General features: G+C 36.4%; 2 protein-coding genes across 2 annotated transcripts in view; one reads left to right on the top strand and one right to left on the bottom strand.

Annotated features, from left to right (window-relative positions):
* The window catches only part of LOC136844894 (galactoside alpha-(1,2)-fucosyltransferase 2-like), a 40962-nt gene extending 34007 nt beyond the window's left edge, over window positions 1-6955 (bottom strand). The window contains exon 1 of the mRNA XM_067114196.1: window positions 5928-6955. Within this exon, the coding sequence (XP_066970297.1) occupies window positions 5928-6501 (574 nt within the window). The 5' untranslated portion in view covers window positions 6502-6955. The remainder of the gene's footprint in view (window positions 1-5927) is intronic.
* On the top strand, window positions 293-22561 carry LOC136844895 (uncharacterized). The gene is made up of 4 exons (XM_067114197.1): window positions 293-2049; window positions 18529-18585; window positions 20073-20242; window positions 20979-22561. The coding sequence occupies exons 1-3, from the start codon at window positions 1676-1678 to the stop codon at window positions 20074-20076; spliced, it is 435 nt and encodes a 144-aa protein (XP_066970298.1). The 5' UTR covers window positions 293-1675; the 3' UTR covers window positions 20077-20242; window positions 20979-22561.
* The last annotated feature ends 899 nt before the right edge of the window (window positions 22562-23460 follow it).

Below are 23460 nucleotides of genomic sequence, written 5' to 3'. Positions count from 1 at the left end.
CAACAAGACAGCAGGTGGCGCAGCTAGAATGACAAGATTGCAAGCTCACTGTTAAGTCCTCAACTGCATTGAGGAACTAATCTGGAGGATGGAAAATACATTTATTATTTGTCTGGTAAAGAAGCATTGTCCGCTAAATAAACTTTTTCCATCAGTGAGGATGGAATGGATAGAATAACAGCTGGAGAAGGGTGCAGAGTAAGAGGAACGAAGTTGAAAATGGAAGGATCAGCAGACAAGGGGTTACAGGGAAGTTGTTAGGAGAGGGAGACATCCATGGATGAAAGTCTTCAGCATGGGGTCGAGACTGAAAATGGCTGATGCCTCCTACCCTGCTCACTCTTGTTGGGGGAGAGGCGGCATCACAGAAGAGGAATCCTTTTAAGATGAAACTCGGGACTTGACAACCATGGGTGCAGTGTCAAAAGAAGAGTCACAATTGTGATACCAGAATCAGTGTTTATGCAGGCACCACTGAGCATACAAGATCTGCTGATACAACAACCGGTTCACAGACAATAAACGTATCGTTTGGGGAAACACTTTTGATCCTTACACATAGGGCACTTCAATTGCAGATCCTTTTTCAATGATGACGGCAAACTGCAGGATGGACCACTCCTGCCTGCACAAGTACACCAAGGCATGTTTAGGTTCTTTTTCCCAGAAAACTAGCACAGGTGAGGAGGAAGTATCAGACTCTCCTCTACTTACAAACTTTCAAGTTACGAAATTCCAGAGAAACGAACAACCGTGATTGTAAATTAAAATTTATTTAGAGTTCTCTGCCTGCCACCTATAAGTTCAAATTTTGTATTGCACGCCTCTGCTTAGTTACAATTTTTGCTACTACTCACGCAGCCTATGCAAATGGTAAGACGTCATCTCTTGCGCTCTGATTATTCTTGTGATTTTATCGTGAAATATCGAGCCCATCTTTTATCAATCATGGCCATGGTAATCATCAAGCAAGTGAAGATAGTGGCAGTGGTAAAAAGCGGCAAGCTATCTCAGCGGAAACAAAAGTGGCAATGATAAAGAAATTTTAAAGTGGTGACAAAATGGTTGAGGCAGCACGCCATTATAATATGAATTGCTCAACTGTTGGCACAGTCTTTAAAAACAAAGATCAAATAATGGAACACGTAAAAAGTGCTGTGCTATTGCAGTCAACAGTTGTAAGTAAGAGAAGGGGGAGGGTGGTAGAAGAATTGGAAAAACTTTTGGGTATCTGGATAGAACACCATAAACAAAAGTGCATACCACTTAGCCTTATGCTGATTCAGGAAAAGACTAAAAGCCTTTTCGATGACTTGAAGTCTAAGGATGGCAAAAGTGCTGCAGGTGAAACATTGGCTGCAAGTCATGGATGGTTTCATTACTTCAAAAAAAGTGCTAACATGCATCATGTGTCTGTTAGTTGGTGAGGCAGCGAGTGTCGATAAAGCAACAGCCAAAAAATTTCCTGAGATGCTCGAGGAAATAATTGATCAGGAAGGCTATATCCCTCAGCAAATTTTTTATATTGACGAGACAGGCCTTTCTGGAAAAAATTCTAGAAAGACATGCATCAGCCATGAAGAGAAGACAATGCAAGGATTTAAGGCGGCAAAGTATAGGCTAACTTTACTTATCAGGTGGCAACGCATTAGGAGACTTCAAGCTAAAACCTCTCATGGTGTATCGCGCTGTAAATCCATGGGCACTCAAAAATATCGCAAAAGGTTCTCTGCTGGTAATCTGGATGTCCAATAACAAATTCTGGGTGACTCTTGCTGTATTTGAGGACTTGTGTTTTCATTACTTTGTTCCCAAAGTCGAGCTGTACTGCTGCGAGAATGGGACTCCTTTCAAGATGAAGAAGAAAGTGATGCCGATGAAAAACTTCCCGAAGAAATCTGTGCAGAAGAAATCCTTGCCAAAGAAAGTGATGTCAAGGAAATCCATCCGGAAAACGACATTGACGTTGACGACATGCCGCCCATGTAATGCTACACCGCCTGCCCTCCACTCATCCATCACGTCAAGCCTACGACACCATTTTCAAAGGTAAGTATAACAACTGTACTTTACATATTATCACAATTTAGGTTTTATGTATCATTCTTATTAGTAAAGTGCTCTATAAATTGTACGACAGTATAGTATTATCATCACAGTTTACTTATATAGGTTTTATATCTCGTTCGTGTTAGTATGGTGCTCTATAAATTTTACTGTTATCATCACAATTTACTTATTTAGATTTTATATATCATTCCTGTTAGTAAAATGCTCCATAAATTGTACTACTATTATCATGATAATTTAGTATTTAGGTTTTACGTATTATTTGTATTAATAAAGTACTCTATAAAATACAGTACAGTACTAGTATTGTGTTTTAGGATGAAAAAACAAATATAGCACTGTACGTATTGACTGTGCATATATCAAATTGTACTTATGAACAAATCAAGATACAAACAGCCGTTTGGAATGTAACTCATTCATAAGTAGAGGAGTGTGTACACAGTATCACAATAAAAATAAGAAATCACTTAATATTAAAACATCAAAAGCTAAAAGTGCAGCAGTGCACATCTGTGACAGAAATACAAAACTAAAGTTAACAATTATGTAATGTGGACTGAAGTAAAGGAAAAATATTTACTGAATACCTAAACCCCAATAGGGGTTTCTTTATTCAGTCCCAATAGGGCAAAAACTTATACTGCACAGCTTATTTTAGTACCATGCAAAAATTAAAATTGAGAAAGAAGTTGTACATATCAGATGGATTGCATGAACTATGAAATGACTAAAACTGAAAAAGTTAATTCAGTACAGTAATACAGTGGCAACATAGGGTCCACAAACTGACTTTGCCATCAACAGTTTTGCCTCTTCATCTAGATTATGAAACTTTTCTGCACCTTCCTCCTGCAACAACAGTGGATAGGTCTAGCTGTGGCTAGGGGCAGGTTTCACCTCCTGCAATTAGAGCCTTGCCTCCATTTATGGTCCAGAAAGGTGACCAATGTCCAATACCTTGATGGGGTGCATTGAAGGGACATCTCACAGCAGAATATCTTAGTTTCCTGGAAAATTCTGGTGGGTTCTGATATAAGGGGGGAGCACAAAGTGCTGGGAGAATAATTCTAATAACACACAGTTGTGAAGTTACTAAGGTTCCACAGGGCTGCCTGTCCAATGTTGGAATCCAGCTTCTCGATGAGATCCTTTACAAGGCTGGCAGAAACACAGTGGAAACCCATGAGATCCATAGAGTAGAGGTATTGAAAATCAGCAGAAGACTGCAGGCAGGAAAGACCTCAAGTGACAAAGTACCTTCTCTGAGATTGAAGTTGGGTTGGAGGTAAGTAGTCAGCCAGAAGTAGAGAACAAAGACTCTTCTTGAGAAGCGATTAAATGTAAAACCTTGACCAAGTCATAGGATGAGCCACTTTTGTTAGGGGGGGCGGGGGACAGTTGCTACATGCTCCCAGAAACAACTTTGTGAATTCAGTTTCTCCCCAAAGTGAAAGAAAAAGAAGGAAGTGGCACTGAAGAGGTGGTTTCCCTAGCAAGAGCTTCCATTCTTGGGGGTGGGTGATGAACCTGGATTGAGCAACCATTCCTTTCATAAAAATGTCAAAGCCAGGTATTTGGAAGAGCAAAGAGTGCTGCTGGTGTGTATAGTCATGTTGTTGCCTTTGGAGAGCCTTTTGCCAGTGATCTCAGAGGTGGCATACACTATTGAGAGGTCAAATTCTAGAGACTTTTGATGCAGTATCAACCATGGTTTCTGCTGCAGAACCATTCTTGTGGTGCTGCTGCTGCCTCTCAGTACTGTAGATCATGTGGATCTACCCAAGGTCTCACTTAAATCTTGCTGACTTGGAGGACTCTCACTGTGGCCCTCTTCTTCAACTAGGTAGATCTCCTCTTAAATCCAAGTCAAAACTAGCTTGTCTGGTTAGGATGGTGACATCTTTAGATTTCCAAGTAGTACATATTGGAGGCTTCTTGTCAAGGGGTCGGGGAGAGGGTTCCAAGGTCAGGTCCAAAAAGGTTGAGCATTGTTATTGTTAGGCAAAAATAAAGGAGAGGTGTTGTCACTGGAGGAGGATGATGAAGACTGATATGAGCCAGAGGCTTCTTGGCAAGTGCCTAAGCCAGTTGATGACAAGGCCTGTGATGATCCATGGCTTAAGAAGTCTGGATGATAAGCATCAGCTGGAGCAACCCCCTGATGTCAAGACTTGTCATGTCATTGTTGATGATTCTTGGTGGTTCGTGGATTCAGGAATAGGGAGGATTTTAGAGGTCAACAGAAGCTTGCAAAAACCACTTGTAGACCAGCTTCTTGAGAAAGGGCATGCAAAGGGGATGGGAAAGAGCTGTTAAGAGTGTGAGAAGAAGCAGCAGAATGAAGAGGAGTGGTATTGTGACTGGCAGGGGGAAAGGGACTTGAGAAGCAGGGGTGACTATTTAAAAGGAATGATGAACACTTGAAAAATGAAAATGATGTGATGCTAGTAGGGGAGGGATGTGCCCGGAAAAAGAAACAGACAAGAGCAAGGTCAGAAGCAGGGCAGCTGGTGATTGGAGAAGAACATTTGTCATCAAGCAGATCAGAAGTAGTAGCAGAAGGAATGCTGGAAGGCCAAACATAGACTATTGAATATGAAATGGTGTGGACTTTGGTCTGCATAAAGACAATAGCAGGCCCATCGGGCATTGGAGAGATTGGAATTCGGACAGAAGTCTCAGTGGTGTGAGGAAGGATAGAATGTCACACAGTATTTCTTGTAGCAGGCAGTGACAGCTCATCTGCTGGTTAAGTGCCAAGAAGAGGTAATCCTCGAGTTAGCTGTCTACCCATCTGATGAATGAATTAATGGAGAGGTGCAGTCATTATCAGAGGAATGATTCTCCTTGATAATCGTAACATCAGTAACAGAAGGAATCCAAGCACTCTAAGAGTAGGGGAAAAGCTGCAGGCAATTTTGTAGATATACAAGATGTGATTGTCATTGTCACACGACACCTGAAGGAAACTAACCTGAGTGCCACCTAGTGGTAGCAACCAACCTCCTTCCTCTTCCTTTGAGATTGGAGTTTCAGGGAATTTGTGTAGACATACAGACTAAGTTAAAGTAGTGGGTTTGTAGCTGATAAAAGCAGATGGGTTAAAAGGAAGTTAGGTAATTTTGTTTGTCATTATTTTATTGAAAATGCTAGGAAGAGAAGGGAGGGGACAACTTTATTGTAGTTGAAGGGACAGGTCTTATAACATAAAATTTGTCACCTTGAGGACACACTGGACAGTGAAGCAGGGGTTAAGAGAGCAGTAAGGAAAAGAGTAGTTGCAGCCAGGTTGAAACTTGAGAGATAGGTAGGCTACTGATAAATAAAATTATCTCATTATGATAGAGTAAAGACATGATGTATGTAGGGCCTACACCACCTTGTGCAGTGGAAGCATTGGCCGTGAAAATGAAAATGAAGTAAATTTTGAAAAGTTGTGACTAAAGAATATTAAGATTCATGACCGAAGTGTGGTGGGAAGATTGTTTTGCCAATGAGGAATTGGAGAGATGTGGTATCAATAGGGTGGAAAATAAAAACATATATAAAAAACCGAGATTGTTTAGAAATGTGTTGAGAAGCAGTTTGTGAGATAAGCACTAGATATGGAGGAAGGGGATGAAGCTTATTGGAAGAATCTGGAAACCATGGAAAATGGGAATAGACGAAGACCTAAACCTGATGGAAATCCATGCAGAAAGACCACAGAAGTGAGGAGAATGGAAAGAACTCATTTCACATGTAGTCCTTCATAGGGAGAACTTAAGATAAACGTTTAAGAAGCAGATAACAATGTAATCAGTAGGCCTGCAGCTGTATGAATTACACCCATAACAACCAAAGTGATACCTTACCATGTAAATCCACCTTTGGAATGTGAAGTTTTGGCACTGTAAGACATTTATTGTTGTTCCTTGTCATGGATTGCAGAAGTGATTCCTCTTTTCTTGATTCTGTGCCTGTTTCAAAATTGTCTTCTTTCCTTGATTTTACAGTTTCTTGTTTCATAACTTTAGATTTGCTGTGGTTTGCAAATGTTTGCAGTTGTGCTACATTTTGTCTTATATTATTTGCACTGTCTTGTACATTAGATATTGTGTGTCTTGCATTTCTCTGAATATTTTGTTTGACTGTTTGAGATACATTGAAAGATATCCTAATAACAGGTACCAATTCATCAGAATTGGCATCTATAGAGCCTAAGTTCACAGAATTTTGGTTGACATGTTCCTGCACTGAATGGGTAAATTTGCTTACATAAACTATCTTCAGTTTTGAAGCCGAGTTATTTGCGAGAAAATTTTGATAGCCATAGATAGCTATTAGCATGCTACTAGTTATTACTAACAGAAACACAAATAGTTTTTCTAATTGCGTTAAGTCTTTTTGTGAACTTTTGGAAAATGTATAAAATATATTGAACACCATTTTTATGCCCTTTCTTTAAAAGGTGCTCAATAGCAGTTGTCTTTTGTAAAATTGGAAACACTTGGATTCTGGAGTTACAGGAAAAATTATTGCAATAATTTTCAAGATTTGCAGTAAGTGCTCTGGTATAGAAACCTAACTCATATCATGCATTAATAGTATGTGTTGATTGTAATGCATATGCAAACACTTATGTAACAAAAACATCTACCATCGTAAGAGATGTACTTATCTGGTTGCATCTTAAAAAAAGATGTCTGTCTTTTTGGTTGGTGGTCTCTTTAGCAAGTTCTTGAATTAGTACTTCCAGTGTTCTTTATCTACAGAATATTCAAAATTTTTTCAGTTCATTTTATGTTGTGTACACCACACTGTTAGTACTGTACAACATTTTGTTTCTGCTAGTTTCTTACAAAATTTCCAGTGTCTCATTCACTACATGTATCAGTGAACTATTGATTTTATACTAAATAGTGTACACTCAGGTGACCTGGGATGTGGGGAATATGTTAAACAGATCATGCACCACAGTTAACACATGTGTTGCTCTAAACCTTTTGAATATATGAGACTTTCAGCCCCTCATTTACAAATTCAGAATACATGCTATTCACCAGAGACACTTGGTGGAAAATATATTTAGGCCATAAGTTAGTTCAGATAACTAGTGTTTTTGCAGTTTGTCAAAACCTTGCAAAGGGTGTCATACCTTCAGTAATTATTCATTAACTTATTAAATAATCTATTTCCTTAGAAGTATTGTATGCTACATGTAACATTATTAATATGACATTTATTTTTATGATTTGAAAATGAAAATAATTTTGTAACATCAAGATGTAAGATTTTTCCAATAATAAGCTTGGTTGTTTTTCATTAAAGTATGGTTTTCTTGCTGCAACTGGGTTAATGGATGGTCTTCATGCTTGAGTTAACCATTGAAGATTTTTATGACCAAAAAAGAGATCATTCAGTGCTTGCAGGGACCCTGAACAAGAAGCCAGGTGAACAGCTCCTCTTAAGTTTTGCAAGAGGAGGAAAACCTTATAGGTGCACCATGAATCAATCGTTAGGAGAGGATGGAGAGTAAGATATAAGAAAGAGAATATGAACGGAGGTACAGTAAAAAGAATGAAAGTGGTTGCAGCTAGGGGCTGAAGGGGTGCTGCAACAAACTTTAAGCAATGCCTATAGTGCACCACATGAGCTGCACTGACGGCGCTACCCCCGTACGAGGACAACTGTCTTGGAAGTTCTTTCTCCATCTGACATATCTCCCCTTCAAGTAACAGCTAAAGCTATTTTACTGGGGCTATTACTGCATTCACACCTTTCTCATAATGGTAGATTTATGTCTTTTTACCAGCTGAAAGACCAGTAATTTGCAGCACTTACTTTGTCATATCCATTGGTCACTGCTTATATATCACCATTGGCACGTGGGGTAGGTGGGCTGGGCTGGGCTGGGCTGAATGTAAACTGAAACTGTATGAAAAGGAAAAATCAGTTTGTACTTATTAATTTTGTATTGCTCTTATATTCATTTATCCTGTGTTTTCACTACATGTTAACCCTATGCTATACCTGTTCTTTTTGGCAGTTTCTCTCTATATATGTGTAAGACGATTTTAGAAAACATTGTGAAGTGGAATTGTTGGGAGGGAATGCAAAATTTTCAGGCAATTCCAGTTCATGGTTTCTTAAGAATTAGCAAACTTTTGTGAGATCTGTGCATTCTATAATTCTGAAAGGAGGAGGAGTGGTTCCATTCAAAGAATCATTTCTTACATACAGAGGAGGCGTGTAGGGTAGGGACATCAGTCAGAGGGTACCATGCAAGAATCTCTTTATTCCAGTTGTTCAGTATGTATAACTGTGCCAAGTAAAGTTTGGTATGAAAATATATGTAAACTGATTATATTAGGTAGAAAATGCCATAATGAACTGTACATCATATTTAAGGTGCAAGCATGGTTTGCTAACATCAAATGTCAGGTACACCATTCCCAAAGCTTCAGACAGGCACTTTAGAGGTAGGTGACTTGTTTAGGAAGAGGACCTTATGTGAAATTCGTGTCACATTTTTATTTCTTAAATAAACAGCCAAGATGAATATAAACACAAGTCCCTGGGCTTTTGCCCTAAATATCATACATCCATCCATTTATCCAAGCAACTGTATAGCCACATGCATTCTATTGGATCACTGCCACAGGTAGAATACTGCATAACTGTTTTCAAATATGTATGGCTTGTATTTGTCTTTTCCAAGTTAATATGATGTATTAAGAAGCCCCATACGTACCACTGCATATTTATCACAACATTAAGTACAGACAGCTTCCAACTTCGTTAATTATGCTGAGACCAAATTATTATAAATAAAATAGTCTTTTGAGACACCAGGATTTTCTTACAATTAATCATGTCTACAGAAATAAAAGTGTGGGTGCCAGACATGGAAGGAAATTCTACAAGAAAAGAAATATATTTTTCTATTTCTTGTAGCATTTCCTTCCATGTTTGACACCTATGATTTTATTTTTGTAAACATGAAAATTATTTTGTACTTTTTAGTGCATTTTAATAAAAGTGTGTTTTAAATTTTTTTTCTTTTTTTATTTTATACTTTTTAGTTTTGACAGAAATTGTAACCAATTTATGATTGTAACTAAAAAAAAAGGAACATGATATCCTGTCGAGCCAAAGAAGGTTTGAAAAATCCGTACAGTTATTAACTTAGTCTACCGAGTCGAAGAAGGTATGAAAATACAAATCCTGAGATACTGGGAGAGGTCACTGTAGGGTCATTAGAGGTCACTGCTGACCTACTGATCATGTAAGGCTGTATTGTCACCAGGGTTGAGTAACTATGCAAAATTTCAAGTCCATCAGAAGAAGGGAACAGGTCGAAAATTGAGTTACAAGATTTGACCCAAACAGACAGATGCAGAAGTCAAATTTAGTAAAAGTATGTAAAAAACTGGGTTAGGTTAAAAATTAATAGATGTACAGATCTACAAAGAATGTACTGCATGAACTAGCATCTTCTCTTTTCTATATGTCAGCAATTGATATTTTTACATATTCATATCCTGGGAACATAACATCTAATTTTGTTTGGGAATAATCTTGTAAATTTCATTTGCAGAGTCGTATTTGTACACGTTTTTCCCAACAATTTTTTATTTTCTAATTTTGTATGAGAATAATCTTTAAATTTCATACGTAGAATGTATTTGTACTTTTATCATGTTTCTCCGAAATTTTTTCAGTTGTAAATTTGGCCATATGTATGGTTGAAGTTGTCAGTCTGTTTAATACTGTCTAAATCCTGAGAGGCAGTAACAGTTTTCAACTTGTAGCAATTTTGCTGTGATAAATATACATTTATATATTTTTGAGTGCTCTGTTACCATTCTTTTAGATCAGATAGATTTTCTTTTATGTATATGGAAATATGCTTTTGTCTCCCATATACCATTTAACGTATAAAATAAAACTAAATTAGGCATACTGTATTAAAATAGCTAATCAAGGAAAGTTCTTTTCCTGTAGCTGTCAGCATGGGATTACTTGTACATGTAGCCAATTACCACATTCATTAGCATATATCACAGTTGGCCACACACCTGGCGTAGAACATCTGCTGATATTCATTTCATAATTCTCAACTACAGAATTCAGAAAGGCACTTGTTTAGGCATGTTTTGAGGTTTACATAAAAATAAAAAAAATCATCTTAGAAATTCACTGCAGAAAGTTTACCAAAGTTCATATTTTATTTTTTTAATACTGTGCTCTATATTTCTTAATATAGAAATTTAATAATAATAATATATATGAATAGTTTTCTTTGTCTTTATTTTGATTGTGCTGCTTGACCTTCAGAAAAGCAAGACTCGCCCATCCTCATGTTTTGTGGAAGCTGAAAAGCAGCAGTGAGCTCATTTAGGGTGGGGTAAGAGCAGTCATTTGTTGAATAATGGGTTTTTAATGGAAAAACTTCAGTGATGACAAATAATTTTTTTTCATCACATTCCACTAAAAATATGTATATATAAATTATATATATATATATATATATATATATATATATATATATATATATATATATATATATATATATATATATAATTTTATATATATATATATATATATACTGTATATATAAATGGATGTGTGCATTTGTGTCTGTGTATGAGCCAGCATAACTCTGAATGCAATCAGGAATTTCAACCAAAGTTGGTATACTTATGACTTACTATCTAGAAATCAGCACTGTGTTGGTAAGACATCACTAGCACCAAAGGGGGTGGGGGTGGGAAGGGAAGGGCTTCCCTGAAATGGGGCTGGTTGTGCCCATAGACTTAGTAACTAATTAAACTTTACAAATTTATCATACCTAATTTCGTTATACGATTTACTATCTGGAAAAGAATACGGTGGCACCAAAGAGGATGGGGTTGGGGAGAGAGTGACAGAGAGTGAGAGGGAGAGGAAGTGGAAGTGAGAGAGAGTAGAGTGGGTGTCAGGGAGGAGAGAGAGTAGAGGGGGTCTTAGGGAGGAGAAAGAGGGGCAGTAGAGAGAGAGAGAGAGAGATATTTTATCAGTTGTCATTCAGAGTTATCCTGGGCAGTGCCGGGTTGGTCAGCTAGTAGGCTATATATATAAATGGATGTATGTATGTATGTATATGTGTGTGTGGTGTGTTCCAGTATACCTCTGAAATGCATCGAGCAATTTCAACCAGACTTGGTATACATATGGCTTACTACTGGAAAGAATACTCTGGGGGTAAGACATCACTGGCACCAAAGGGCAAGGGTGTGGGAAGGGGGTGACATGTAAAAATAACCGAAAATGACAGATATTAGTGTCTATTAGTTTCTGATCCATAGTTTTCAAGGTCCCTGAGATGAATAGTGACACTTCCGATGCCCTTTAAGTCAAAGTTCAGCCCTGATGGTAAAGGATGGTGAGAAGAGGTGAAAAATAAAGTGTCAAAACTGACAGATATTAGTGTCTAATCCATAGTTTTGAGGTCACTGAGATGATTAGTGACACTCCCGATACCTTTTAAGTCCAAGTTGAGCCCTGATAGGAAGTGGGAGCGGGAGGGAGAAGGGTGAAAAATAAAATGTCAAAAATGATAGATAGTGTCTGATCCATAGTTTTTGATGTCGCTGAGATGAATAGTGACACTCCCGATACCCTTTAAGTCCAAGTTCAGCCCCAATAGGAATGGGGGTTAAGAAGGGGTGAAAAATAAAATGTCAGAAATGCTGGGTAATGTAACTGATGCAAATATCTTAACAGGAAAGGGAGAGAGTGAGAGAGAGAGCGTAGAGGGGGGTGTTGGGGAGGAGAAAGAAGGAAAGACTGAGAGAGAGAGAGAGAGAGAGAGTAGAGGTGGTGTTAGGGAGGAGAAAGGGGGAAGAGTGAGGTAGAGTTGGGGGGGAGAGAGAGAGTGAGTGAGTTTATCGGCTGTCATTCAGTTTTCCCAGGCAGTGCCAGGTTGGCCAGCTTGTGTGTGTGTATATATATATATATATATATATATATATATATATATATATATATATATATATATATATATATATATATATATATATATATATATGAATGTCTTTTCCTGTAATACCACAGTGTAATATGAATATAAAAAGGCCCATAAAACACTATTTAAACTTCGGAGAGTTCGGGGATTTTCCTACATATCAGAGATACTGGCCATTCCATAAACTGGAGGGGGGCAGAGCTGGTTTTCAAAAGTAGCTGTCCGTACAAAAGAAAGATGCTGGAATCTGCTATCATCAATCAAACCAACAATGTGAACTTGTCAGGAGGACATTGGAAATCGGACGACATCGACGCTTTAATCCTCAAACCGCTTCTGAAGAAGGTGTCCCAGGGAACACGTCCACCAGAATCGTCACCAAACGGGAGTTAATGAGGCCAAAAACCACGGGAATTGGTTATTCTCGTCCTTCTTAGGAAATGGTCACCTGCATACCATCGGAGACTTAATGCCACACCTATAATTATATGCTTTGCATACAGTATATACCCTTGTAATATTTCATCTGTCCATATTCTACCAGTGAACAGGGGCACAGAAGCAAGTGCCTGAAATATATGGTTGCAACGTTTAAATAGTGTTTTATGGGCCTTCTTATATTCATATATATATATATATATATATATATATATATATATATATATATATATATATATATATATATATATAATATTATATATATATATATATAATATTGTCAAGGTAAACCTCGCGCACGCCACCTCATCCTCCAAGCATGAATGTAACGTAATTTGTCAATGAGAATAATTTACTCTCTTGAAATCAGACTCATTCATTGCTGTTATTTCAAAGTTAGCTGTGGCTGTAAATCCACCCATAATTTATCTCCTCACCACTACCCTGTGTGAGAAACCCTTTTAATCCTTCCTTATGCTAGCAAACTGCCAAAAATCCTTGATTTCAGGTGCTGAGTCATCCGGAGAACAATAACCTGCTTGAGGCAGGCAAAGCTGGCAGAGGAAGAAGGCCAAAGAGAAAGCGGTGCCGTGCCCAGCAATGGACCATGTGCTTGGCACCATCTTTGACACCTGGTCGAATGACTGTATGCTCCGCACACAGATTGTATAGAAAACAGGACACCAGACAGACGATAGCAGCACCACATGGAATGAACAGCGATGTAATCCTTACGAGGCCTTAAAAGGATGAGCGAAGGCCTGACCTTCCTCAGAAGATGTCGGAGCTATCCCAGGACACTTGCTCCGCCACTCTGCTCCTTAAACTGCTCCTTGCAATCCCACGTGGCTGTCCTTGAGCCTACAGTGTCCTTTTGTGGTGAAGCCCTTTAATGCTCCCCTCACCCTGTCAGCACCCGAAGACGAAGAAGCCGTCTCCTGATGAAGTCAGTGTACCGAGATCAAGGTCCTTAAGTCAGTCACATGTCTGTCAGCCTTCTCTATATTGTTCTGTTTCCTTTCTTGGGCAATTTACCAACAGTGAGACCTGAAATACTTTAAATTGTGTTAACGTAACAGTGACCTACAGTGAAGTGAATTACTTTTTATTTGCTTGGAATTAGAGTCACCAGAATTGAGGCCCCTTTTGCACCTTCCGTGCATGCCTTCAATTCCTTGATCATGCTCCCAGTACTCCTATGTAACCATGTGTACTCCAGTTACAGATAGGAGTTGCCTGCTGTGGATCTGAGCATCATCTTGTGTGTGCAGTGGCATAACCCCTGCCTTCTCCCCCTCTTCGGTGCCCCTTCGAAGCGGGCCTTTGAGTTACATCAGGGAAAATCCCCAGTTGTTTGTTACCCCTTTGAAACGACAGAAATCTGTTTACCTGTCCAGTTTACGCTTCATTTTCTTCTGATATGTAATTAATTTAAGCATACTCATGTAAGTGAAAACCTAAATGTTTACCTGAAACTTACCCCTCTGAAGCAGGCCTTCAGCCTACATCATTTTGCATATGTTTATTGGACTCGGCCTAAGAGTCATATATAATCAATTTTCAAGATAAGTTCACGTTGCACTCAACCATAAACATATATATATATATATATATATATATATATATATATATATATATATATATATATATATATATATATATATATATATATATATATATACTAATATGTAATTGTAATAACCAAATGCCCTCTTAACTTCTCAAATTCTTCACGCTTTTTGGATGCACTTGTCACACTGAAGCCTTAGATGTAAATGTAAGAAATATGAAGTAATTCTGATGTGTGGTGGCATGATGCAAACCTGCATCCAGAGCATCAGTATGATGCCATGTTGCCAGCTTTCTGGTCAGGTCGACAATGTGACCTCAGTCTGATTCCTCAGGACATGGGTTCAAATCTTGCTACCGGATATCAGAATTACTTTATATTTCTTACATTTAGCTCTAAAGCTTTGTTGTTTGTGACAAGCATATCCAAAAAGTGTGAAGAATTCGAGAAGTTAAGAGGGCATTGTGGCTATCAGAATTATATTTATATATAGATATATATGTAATATATATGTAGATAATACATACATATATATATATATATATATATATATATATATATATATATATATATATATATATATATATATATATATATATATATATATATATATATAATATATATATATATATATATATATATATATATATATATATATATATATATATATATATATATTATTATTGTGGCTATCAGAATTATATATATATATATATATATATATATATATATATATATATATATATATATATATATATATATATATATATATATATGTTGTGGTGTAGAATAGATAGGAAATTAGATAGAAAAGAGAGAGAGAGAAAATATAGAAAAGAGAAAAAGTTAGGAGAGAGAAGTAAGAATAAATAGAGAGGCAAAGAACACAGTGATAACGCCCAAAAGCTGTTGATGTTATCATGATTCCAATACGCTGATCGAGGCAGGATGTTTGCATGAACCATAAGCAGTATATTGTGTTGAAGCCATAAAAACAGTCGTAAAAGTGAGAAATAATGGCCTCGCGATTAAGCTAACCAATTCATGAGTCAGCACTGCCTAAATGCTTACAGCAGCTAGATCTATAACCCCGCCTTCTCAGGGAGGCGTTTTCATGGAAATTCCAGGAATTTGGGGCTGGACAAAGTGATGTACTTCTATAACCTCCAATCAAACATACTAGGGAGGGGTCTTTCACACACCCTCCAAAGATCACCTCCAATCAAGTCCTCTAAGGAGAGATTTGAATCACACCCACTACAGTCCTTCCAATCAGCTACTTGAAGGGGAGGCCTTGCTGATAAATCCTTCCAATAAGGCTAGAAGGAGGTGGAGATTGCAGATAACAAGAATTCTAACTTTTCATTCTCCTAAAACAAAGCCCCTTTGCTCCCAGTCAGCCTAGCACGCACTTTTGGCCTTCATGACTTGTCCCAAACTCAAATTAGTTCAGTGATAATAATTAGAGCATTCCCACCATAGTGTTACCATGTGCTAATCAAATCTAATTGATCAATTCCTCCATCGTGCATAAGTAATTTCATGTGAAAGTCATTTGATTTGAATGCTAACCTGGAATTCGCTTCCAGAATCCTGTTATCTGGCTCTTCGAGTGGTCTGCCCCTGCCTTTGTGAACCAAAATACCTTAGACATTTAACTGCCATCCTGCCACGTGCAAGAGTCTTCTGGTTAAGCGGTCCATGGGCGCTGGACACCGTTCCCCCTTTGCAAACTGTTGCGCGAACCACCCACAATCATTCAACCAGTTTCAGCAGCAGAAATAATTTGCATGTCAAACTATTTCTGGGCTGTAGCCCTTTCGGATTCAGTTATTTGCTTTTTTGCACATTGCTTTTTATATACATATATATATATATATATATATATATATATATATATATATATATATATATATATATATATATATATATATATATATATATATATATATATATTTGCCACAAACTGGGTCCTTGATGTAGGAAGGAAATGGAACAGTTTATGATTATAGACTGCCGTCGTGCCAAGGGTGTCCCAAGTTTATGAATAAAAGGAGAAACTACGGGAAACTCACCTTAGAAACTTCCTGGATTTACGTAAATAGTGAAGGTCGCCATTTGGAATTAGAATTCTTTTACAGTTAAAAAGGGGTTTATTTACAGAGAATGGGGCAAATATGCAAGACCAAAGACCAAAAACCGAAGGTATGCATGGCACATTTCGTCATCTCCCAAAGAAACCCAAAGCAGTCTTTGACTGCAACATTGTTGCCCAATTAACTTACACCTTAAGGTCCTTGGCTCATTAACAGTGCGTGTAAGTTCAGTACGGAGGTTGTTTGCAATAAGTCCGCAAATAGAAGACGTGAAATGCATGATAACGGAAGGTCAACAGCCCTAAACACTGAACAACGTCAAAGGAAAAGGGGAGATAGACTGAATTAAAACAACAGTCCAAATTCAGAAACTTACCGAGGTAACTCCATGTCCACTTTTTAACAGCGCTCCTGCAACGTAACTGGATAAGAATTTCTGTTACCTTCTACACTCCTTAGCATTCTGAAGACGATCTTATTATCTTCATCAAATGTTTGTTATTTTGGAAGACCATTATCAGTTATTTAAAATGCTTTACTCGTTAACAACCTCACAGATATGTTTCAGTCAACGAAAATAGGGAGGGTAGACCAAGATAGATTTTTTTAAGATATTAGGATCCTTGGGATAAAAGACAGAAGGAAATACTTATTGGTATGGCGTTTACTTGAACCAGTTCCTTTTCTCCTTCGTGGAAGTATTAGTTCTTTATAGTTCTTAACGTCTTGCATTTTTCCTTCTGGCATAGATCTCCTCATGTCATATTTTATCATAAAACTATTAGTATTTATTCTTTTGCAACATTCCACAGAGATAATGAAAAAGAATTACTGCTTCTCTTTTTCCTTCTCCGTAAGCTTTGACAGAGTCAGGCAGCATTTAACATCTTCAATTTCTCCAGTAAGAAATGTGCGGTGCAAATTCTTGTGCTTCCCGTGTGGAGTGAATAGTATTTAAATCAAGCAACAAAAGTAAAGATGATCTATTTAATATATGTCTGAAATCAATACTTTAAGTGATGTCTCTGCAATATGAGCTTTAGCATTGATATTCCCTGTAGCAGAAAGTGAAACAAGTAATGGCGGTTGGAAAATACTGCCCTCAGAGCCAGAATGAAAATTTATTCTCATGCCTCGACATCATTAACAAAGATGACCTTCAGTGTTAAAACTCTTCCACAACACAATCCCGGCACATGCTTCAACTAAACTCTACATTAAGTTTAAGTAACAACGATGAATCTCGTTATCAGTACCTCTTAAGAACCGGGCATACACTAAAAAGAAGTTTTTCTCAGCAAGGCTTAAATTTTAAAAACGGAACGTTATTTTAATTGGAATGGAAAAAAAACATTTAGAAGTTTCCATCTGTGATGGCAATCATTGATCATCTAAGTGCATAGTTAACCATTCAACTAACTACAGGAAGTAAATAAAACTCTTCAGGAGGCATTTATGACAGACTAAAACTGTTGAAGAACAGGGTGAAAGGTGTTCTCATCTAATGCGAATTTAGCCGTGGCGTAGCTGGCATTCCATCCGTGGGTGGGGGCTGGGGCGGGGTGGCGCCAAGATATTTTTGGGGGAGCAAAAAAAATTACACAGAACTAATGTACCAATTCTGTAATTAGTAAAATATACTGTTCTCAAATGTATGTATAAATCCATGTGAATGAAGGAAAATAATAGTATTAGTAATTAGTAAACCTGTATTTGAAATTATAGAGCTCAATTATCAATTAATTTTCAAATCTTACTGTATGCAAATGTATCAAATACTTTAAAGGTTAAAGTTTGGCTATAAAGGGAATTTCAACGGGGCGGGAGGCAGACATCTGACTGCTCCCCTCCCCCCATAGCGACGCCACTGATGCGAAGACTCAGGAATGCAAATGAGCGGGCACTGTTATTGAATGTCTCATCAACTTATTTATTTTCGGTGTTAAAGGTGACTCCTAACAGATATAAGACTATATAACAGATCTACGAGTCCCAGAGACTAGTGGAAACTTAAATATTATTGGAACCGTTAGACTTAAAATTTGCCAGAATCACCGAACGCCTAGAAACCACGGAAGTTCAAAGGCTTAGGAAAATAACACCGCAGAGACATTGTTTCAATCTAACAAAAGTTATATAACCTGAAAGACTGAAAGAAAACTTGACCTCCACTGAACGCTAGGGAATCAAATATAAGAAGGATCTGCCAGTCTTTCTAATGTTAGAATATACAACATTATGAGTCAACATCTCTAAAGATTTGGTTCATAACAGACATTTTATCAGTTACTTGTGATGAAATTTAATTATAATTTTTAACCCTAATAATGCAATTAGTAACGTTCATTTGTGTTATATTTCAGAAATCTTTGGATGATTCGCCTCATCAAGGTGATCGGATGTCTACGATGTTATTCTATGTAAGTATAGAAGCAGGGAGCAGTTGGAGCCTACTCAAACACACCCGCGCACATACACACACACACACACACACACACACACACACACACACACACACATATATATATATATATATATATATATATATATATATAATGTGTGTATATGTATATATATATATATATATAATGTATGTATATATATATATATATATATATATATATATATATATATATATATATATATATATATATATATATATATATATATATAATATATATATATATATATATATATATATATATATATATATATATATATATATATATATATATATATATATATATATATATATATATATATATATATACATATATATATATATATATATATATATATATATATATATATATATATATATATATATATATATATATATATATATATATATATATATATATATATATATATATATATATATATATATATATATGACTATTTATCACATCACCGTGATTCATATACAATCAGAAAAGCTACAAACGTCCTTTAATATCAATTCACTCTACCTCGGAAATAATATATTTTCATATATGTTACCGAAGGAATTTTTAGTTGATAATAAGTCCACCACCCGTGAAAGGTCGACCAGCAACGGACGAGGATCAGGACTAAAATTGATCGCACTAACATATATAAATTATTGCGTCACTCTGTTTCTGATTGGTCTCGTAGAGTGATCAACTAAAAATATTAAAGGATGTATATATGAAAATATATTATTTCATTTCTGATTGATATTAAAGGATGTTTATATATATATATATATATATATATATATATATATATATATATATATATATATATATGCATGTACATATATAATAAACCAGATGTGTATGAAAATATGTTTTTCCTGTGTGTAACAACGATAGCCCATTGATAATGAATTACACGTTTCCGATTGCTAATGTCCAGCCTTTCTCCGTGGCCCTGGCTTCAGAACAGTACATAACGTCCCTAGGGGCAAAACCAGCCGTCTCGACCTTTCCCCCCTCCTCATTACTGTTATTCTTGAGAAAATTAGGAAAATTTTAAATATGTATTATTTTTTTTTTATATTTTCATTATCTTTCACGTCACTTAGGAGTGAGCAGTGGTCATGTTTCAATAGAAATTCTGGAGTAAAAGAACTCTTAACTTTAATATCTAGCTATATTTCATAAGTGAGGAGCAATAGGAATAAAACACATCACAGCCATTTTAATCAGCTCCTTCCCGGACCTGGATAAGGATCTCCAGAAAAATCTAAAGCATGATTTCCTGAGGAGGCATTGTGAAATGATTTTCCCAAATTTTTACTTAATCTTATTGTAAATATTTTCGGCGAATGGATAATCATGCCCAGTGAACTTGCACAACGAAATATTTCATGAAAAGTCTTCATCATTGATAGGATAAGTTTAAACTGCTCTTAGTTGCTTTAAATTCTTCTTTTGTGTTTCAGCTGATTGATGTGAAAGCAGGCGGATGGATCGACTGTTTTCCCAACTCTTGGTGTTGCGGTTCCGGCAAGACGAGCGTCTGCTCTGTTTTGGTTCAATCTGAAAAGGAGCAGCGAGGGCGACTACAGAACTGTCCACGCTTCCTGTCCTGTGCTTCTTGGAGAAAAATGGAGTGAGCATTTTGTCATAGTAGTCTTTTTTCATGACATCTCACGTTTCATGATCTATTTTTTGACAACTATCTAAATCGGAATTTTGGGGAACATTTTAAGGTACTCTAACGCCACTTGCTTACAGCAAAGACGGATGTACTGTTTGTAAGTACAAGGGGTTATCATTGCATCATCGGGACAATTGCAGGATTTTTTTTAGAAATCAGGGATGCTCGGATCAAGAATGTAACCTATCAGGTATGTTTTTTTTTTATGGCGTGCGTCTTAGAATTATTCAAAAGTTTTGTAACTTTACTGAAACAAATAATTTGTATTATTGACCGAAAAAATATATTATGTATATTGAATAGAATATATTGTTATTTGTTAGTACGTACTGTATATTAGCGTGCTGATACTCCCCATTTGAAGTAAATTTCTGTCAACAATAATAATAATAATAATAATAATAATAATAATAATAATAATAATAATAATAATAATAATACGGTGCGTCTCCTACGAAGGGCATCCTTCTCCTCCATTCTCTTCAGGCAGTTAATGACGTTCTGCTGCTCGGGAAGTGTTATTGCGCAAGTTTATCGGCCTTAACAGGGGCAAACTTCGCCTCCCCCAAGAGAGAGAAACATACATCAATCTAACGACAAATAATAATAATAATGATAATAATAATAATAATTGTAGGTTTTGACACTTAAATATTTTCATTGCCTAACGAATTTTTTTCACTTCTAGTTGCCAATTTGTGGATTCACGAATGGAGACAAGAGTTCAGATGGAAATGCACGAACGACCCTCGAGATTGACCATTCGTTTCTGAAGAGGACCCACCAAAACTACCTTCAAGAGAACAACTGAACCTTTACTCTTAGTTTTAGATTGTACGATGAATGGTCTTACTGGCCAGTATATTCCCTGTTATGAAGCAGAAAACTTCTTATGGCTGTTGGTAAGGTAGATGAACATGTTAGGCCTACTCTAGACATAATATAAAGGCGATATAATTTTAACCAGTAAAATCAGTTTGGTTTTCTAAATACATGGAAGGTATCAATTTGATTAAAAGAATTTGTACGGGTTTTGACCTAAACCACTTGTGTTACCTTCATAACATTCCTATTATCTTTCTTTGTCTATTCAACTGCGATTTGTATCGTTCCTTCCTTCAAAATCCTTAAAAAGACAAAGTAATCCTTGAGTTTGTCTTTTATATAAACACGCAAGACTCACTTACAATGATAAGCATAAGAAATTTCAAAAAAATTTTCTGGGCATTATCAATAGAATTGTTGCTGTTATGTATCATGTTAACATTTCCTTCATGAAGTTATGCTGGCATTGAGGACTGTAGGTATTGTGCTGTATTCATTAGCTTCTGACAGAAATGTGAGAAAAATCAAGATTCTGAAGATTTCATGAAATGACAACAAAAATAATTATGCAATGAGAAAAAATGAATATCTTGGTTTTTAATCTGAATGTTTGTTATATTCATTTATCACTTTCGCTCTTGATTGGACTAGAAACTTCAATTGGTAAGAATTGTGAAATGTAGAAATCCTGTTGCTGCAGTGAATGTCCTTTGGTAGGAAACAACCAACTAACAACCTTACAACAATGCTTTTGGCTTTATACTTCATTGTTATGTGTTTTTTTTTGTAGATGGGGAACTACTCTCATATTACTTTAAAGAAGTCTATTGTCGAGGAAGCTATTATTTATACTTTTCCTTTAAGATAGATTTACTGCTGACAAAGTGTCCCTTAGCACGGCGAATCTATAGTAAAATGTCACAATGTACTAACGTTTTAAATGTTCCTGGTTACTGAAATGGTTTTCAATTGATGTTCCTTAAGAGTTGGGAAATATAAGTGTATCTCCAACTATAAGGCAGTCGGGACTTCATTAAATATGTTGTTATCGAGGTTATTATTGTTACTGTAACTGTTATTGCTGTTGTTCTTGTTAGTTATCATTATTATTAACAAAACGAGCTTGTTAGCGCGCTATGCGCTCTGGAACGGCGCTGCTGTCTCCCCTACCCTTCCTTTCCCCTACCTACCCTCCTTCACCCGTGGCGGACAAACAGGTTTGCAGGAGGGGTGGATGTATCCCCTACCCTCCCGTTCCCCTAACTACCCCACCCCACCCGGGGCGGACAAACCGGTTTGCATGAGGGGGTGGATGTCTCCCCTACCCTCCCATTCCCTTACCTACCCAACCCCACCCAGGGCGGACAAGCTGGTTTGCAGGGGGTGGGTGGCTGTGTCACTTCTCCCCTTTCTGTCACCCTGGGGCGGGGTGACAAACAAGATCCACTCGGATTTTATTATTATAGATTATAGGCCTATTATTATTATTGTTATTATAAAAAATCTTCCTAAAAAAAACTCATTGATACAAAACCGTCCAATTGCTATGCTGCTATGCCAAAGAATTGTTACGTTATTTTCTTAATAATAATGCTTGTGATATAACACAATAAAAGACCAAGACTTAACGAATATATTATTCATTCCCATGGAAGCTGGAAACATGACTTTCGCAGACCCGTGCATATAACTAGAATTCCAATAGGCCCTTAAATTAATTTTTAACCATATTGTTAAGCACATGGAACACTAATTATGGAGGCCAACCAGATGACTACATTATTGTTTCATTATGTTTCATAATTCTCTTGTCTGATGATCCAAAAAATAAAGCTCATGTATTCATCTGTATTTTAATTTTGCTAGTTGCGCTGTTGTTGGCGTAGAAAATCAGATAGCACTGAAGACAAATGAAGTAGGTCGTGTTGCACTCATTTGCTCTCACTCTGATGTTAAATGAAATGGCAGGTTACCAGAAGATAATTCTGAAAGGATGAGGTAAGTCCAGAAAAATCAAGGCTTTATTAAGTGGCCGATATCCTACCATACTCCTACTCTGTGACTCACCGTGTAATGTCATGCTTTGAATGTTCACAATCATTCCTTCAATACTCGAGAAATAGTAAATTGTATATGTACCATTTCTTTCATTATATATATATATATATATATATATATATATATATATATATATATATATATATATATATATATATATATATATATATATATATATATATATTATATATATATATATATATATATATATATATATATATATATGTGTGTGTGTGTGTATACATACAGTATATATATTTATGAAAGAATTGGTATATATACAATTT

This window comes from Macrobrachium rosenbergii, chromosome 13 (genome assembly GCF_040412425.1).
Source record: "Macrobrachium rosenbergii isolate ZJJX-2024 chromosome 13, ASM4041242v1, whole genome shotgun sequence".
Taxonomy (NCBI): Eukaryota; Metazoa; Arthropoda; class Malacostraca; order Decapoda; family Palaemonidae; genus Macrobrachium; species Macrobrachium rosenbergii.
Note: the sequence above shows the minus strand (reverse complement) of the source record. Positions and strands in the feature narration are given on the sequence as shown.

Bases quoted from the DNA above. Each gene is read 5' to 3' on its own strand.
- LOC136844895 (XM_067114197.1), top strand. From the start codon at position 1,676: ATGGTGTATCGCGCTGTAAATCCATGGGCACTCAAAAATATCGCAAAA. The intron at 2,050-18,528 runs GTAAGTATAACA...GTTATATTTCAG, and splicing joins CTACGACACCATTTTCAAAG to AAATCTTTGGATGATTCGCC.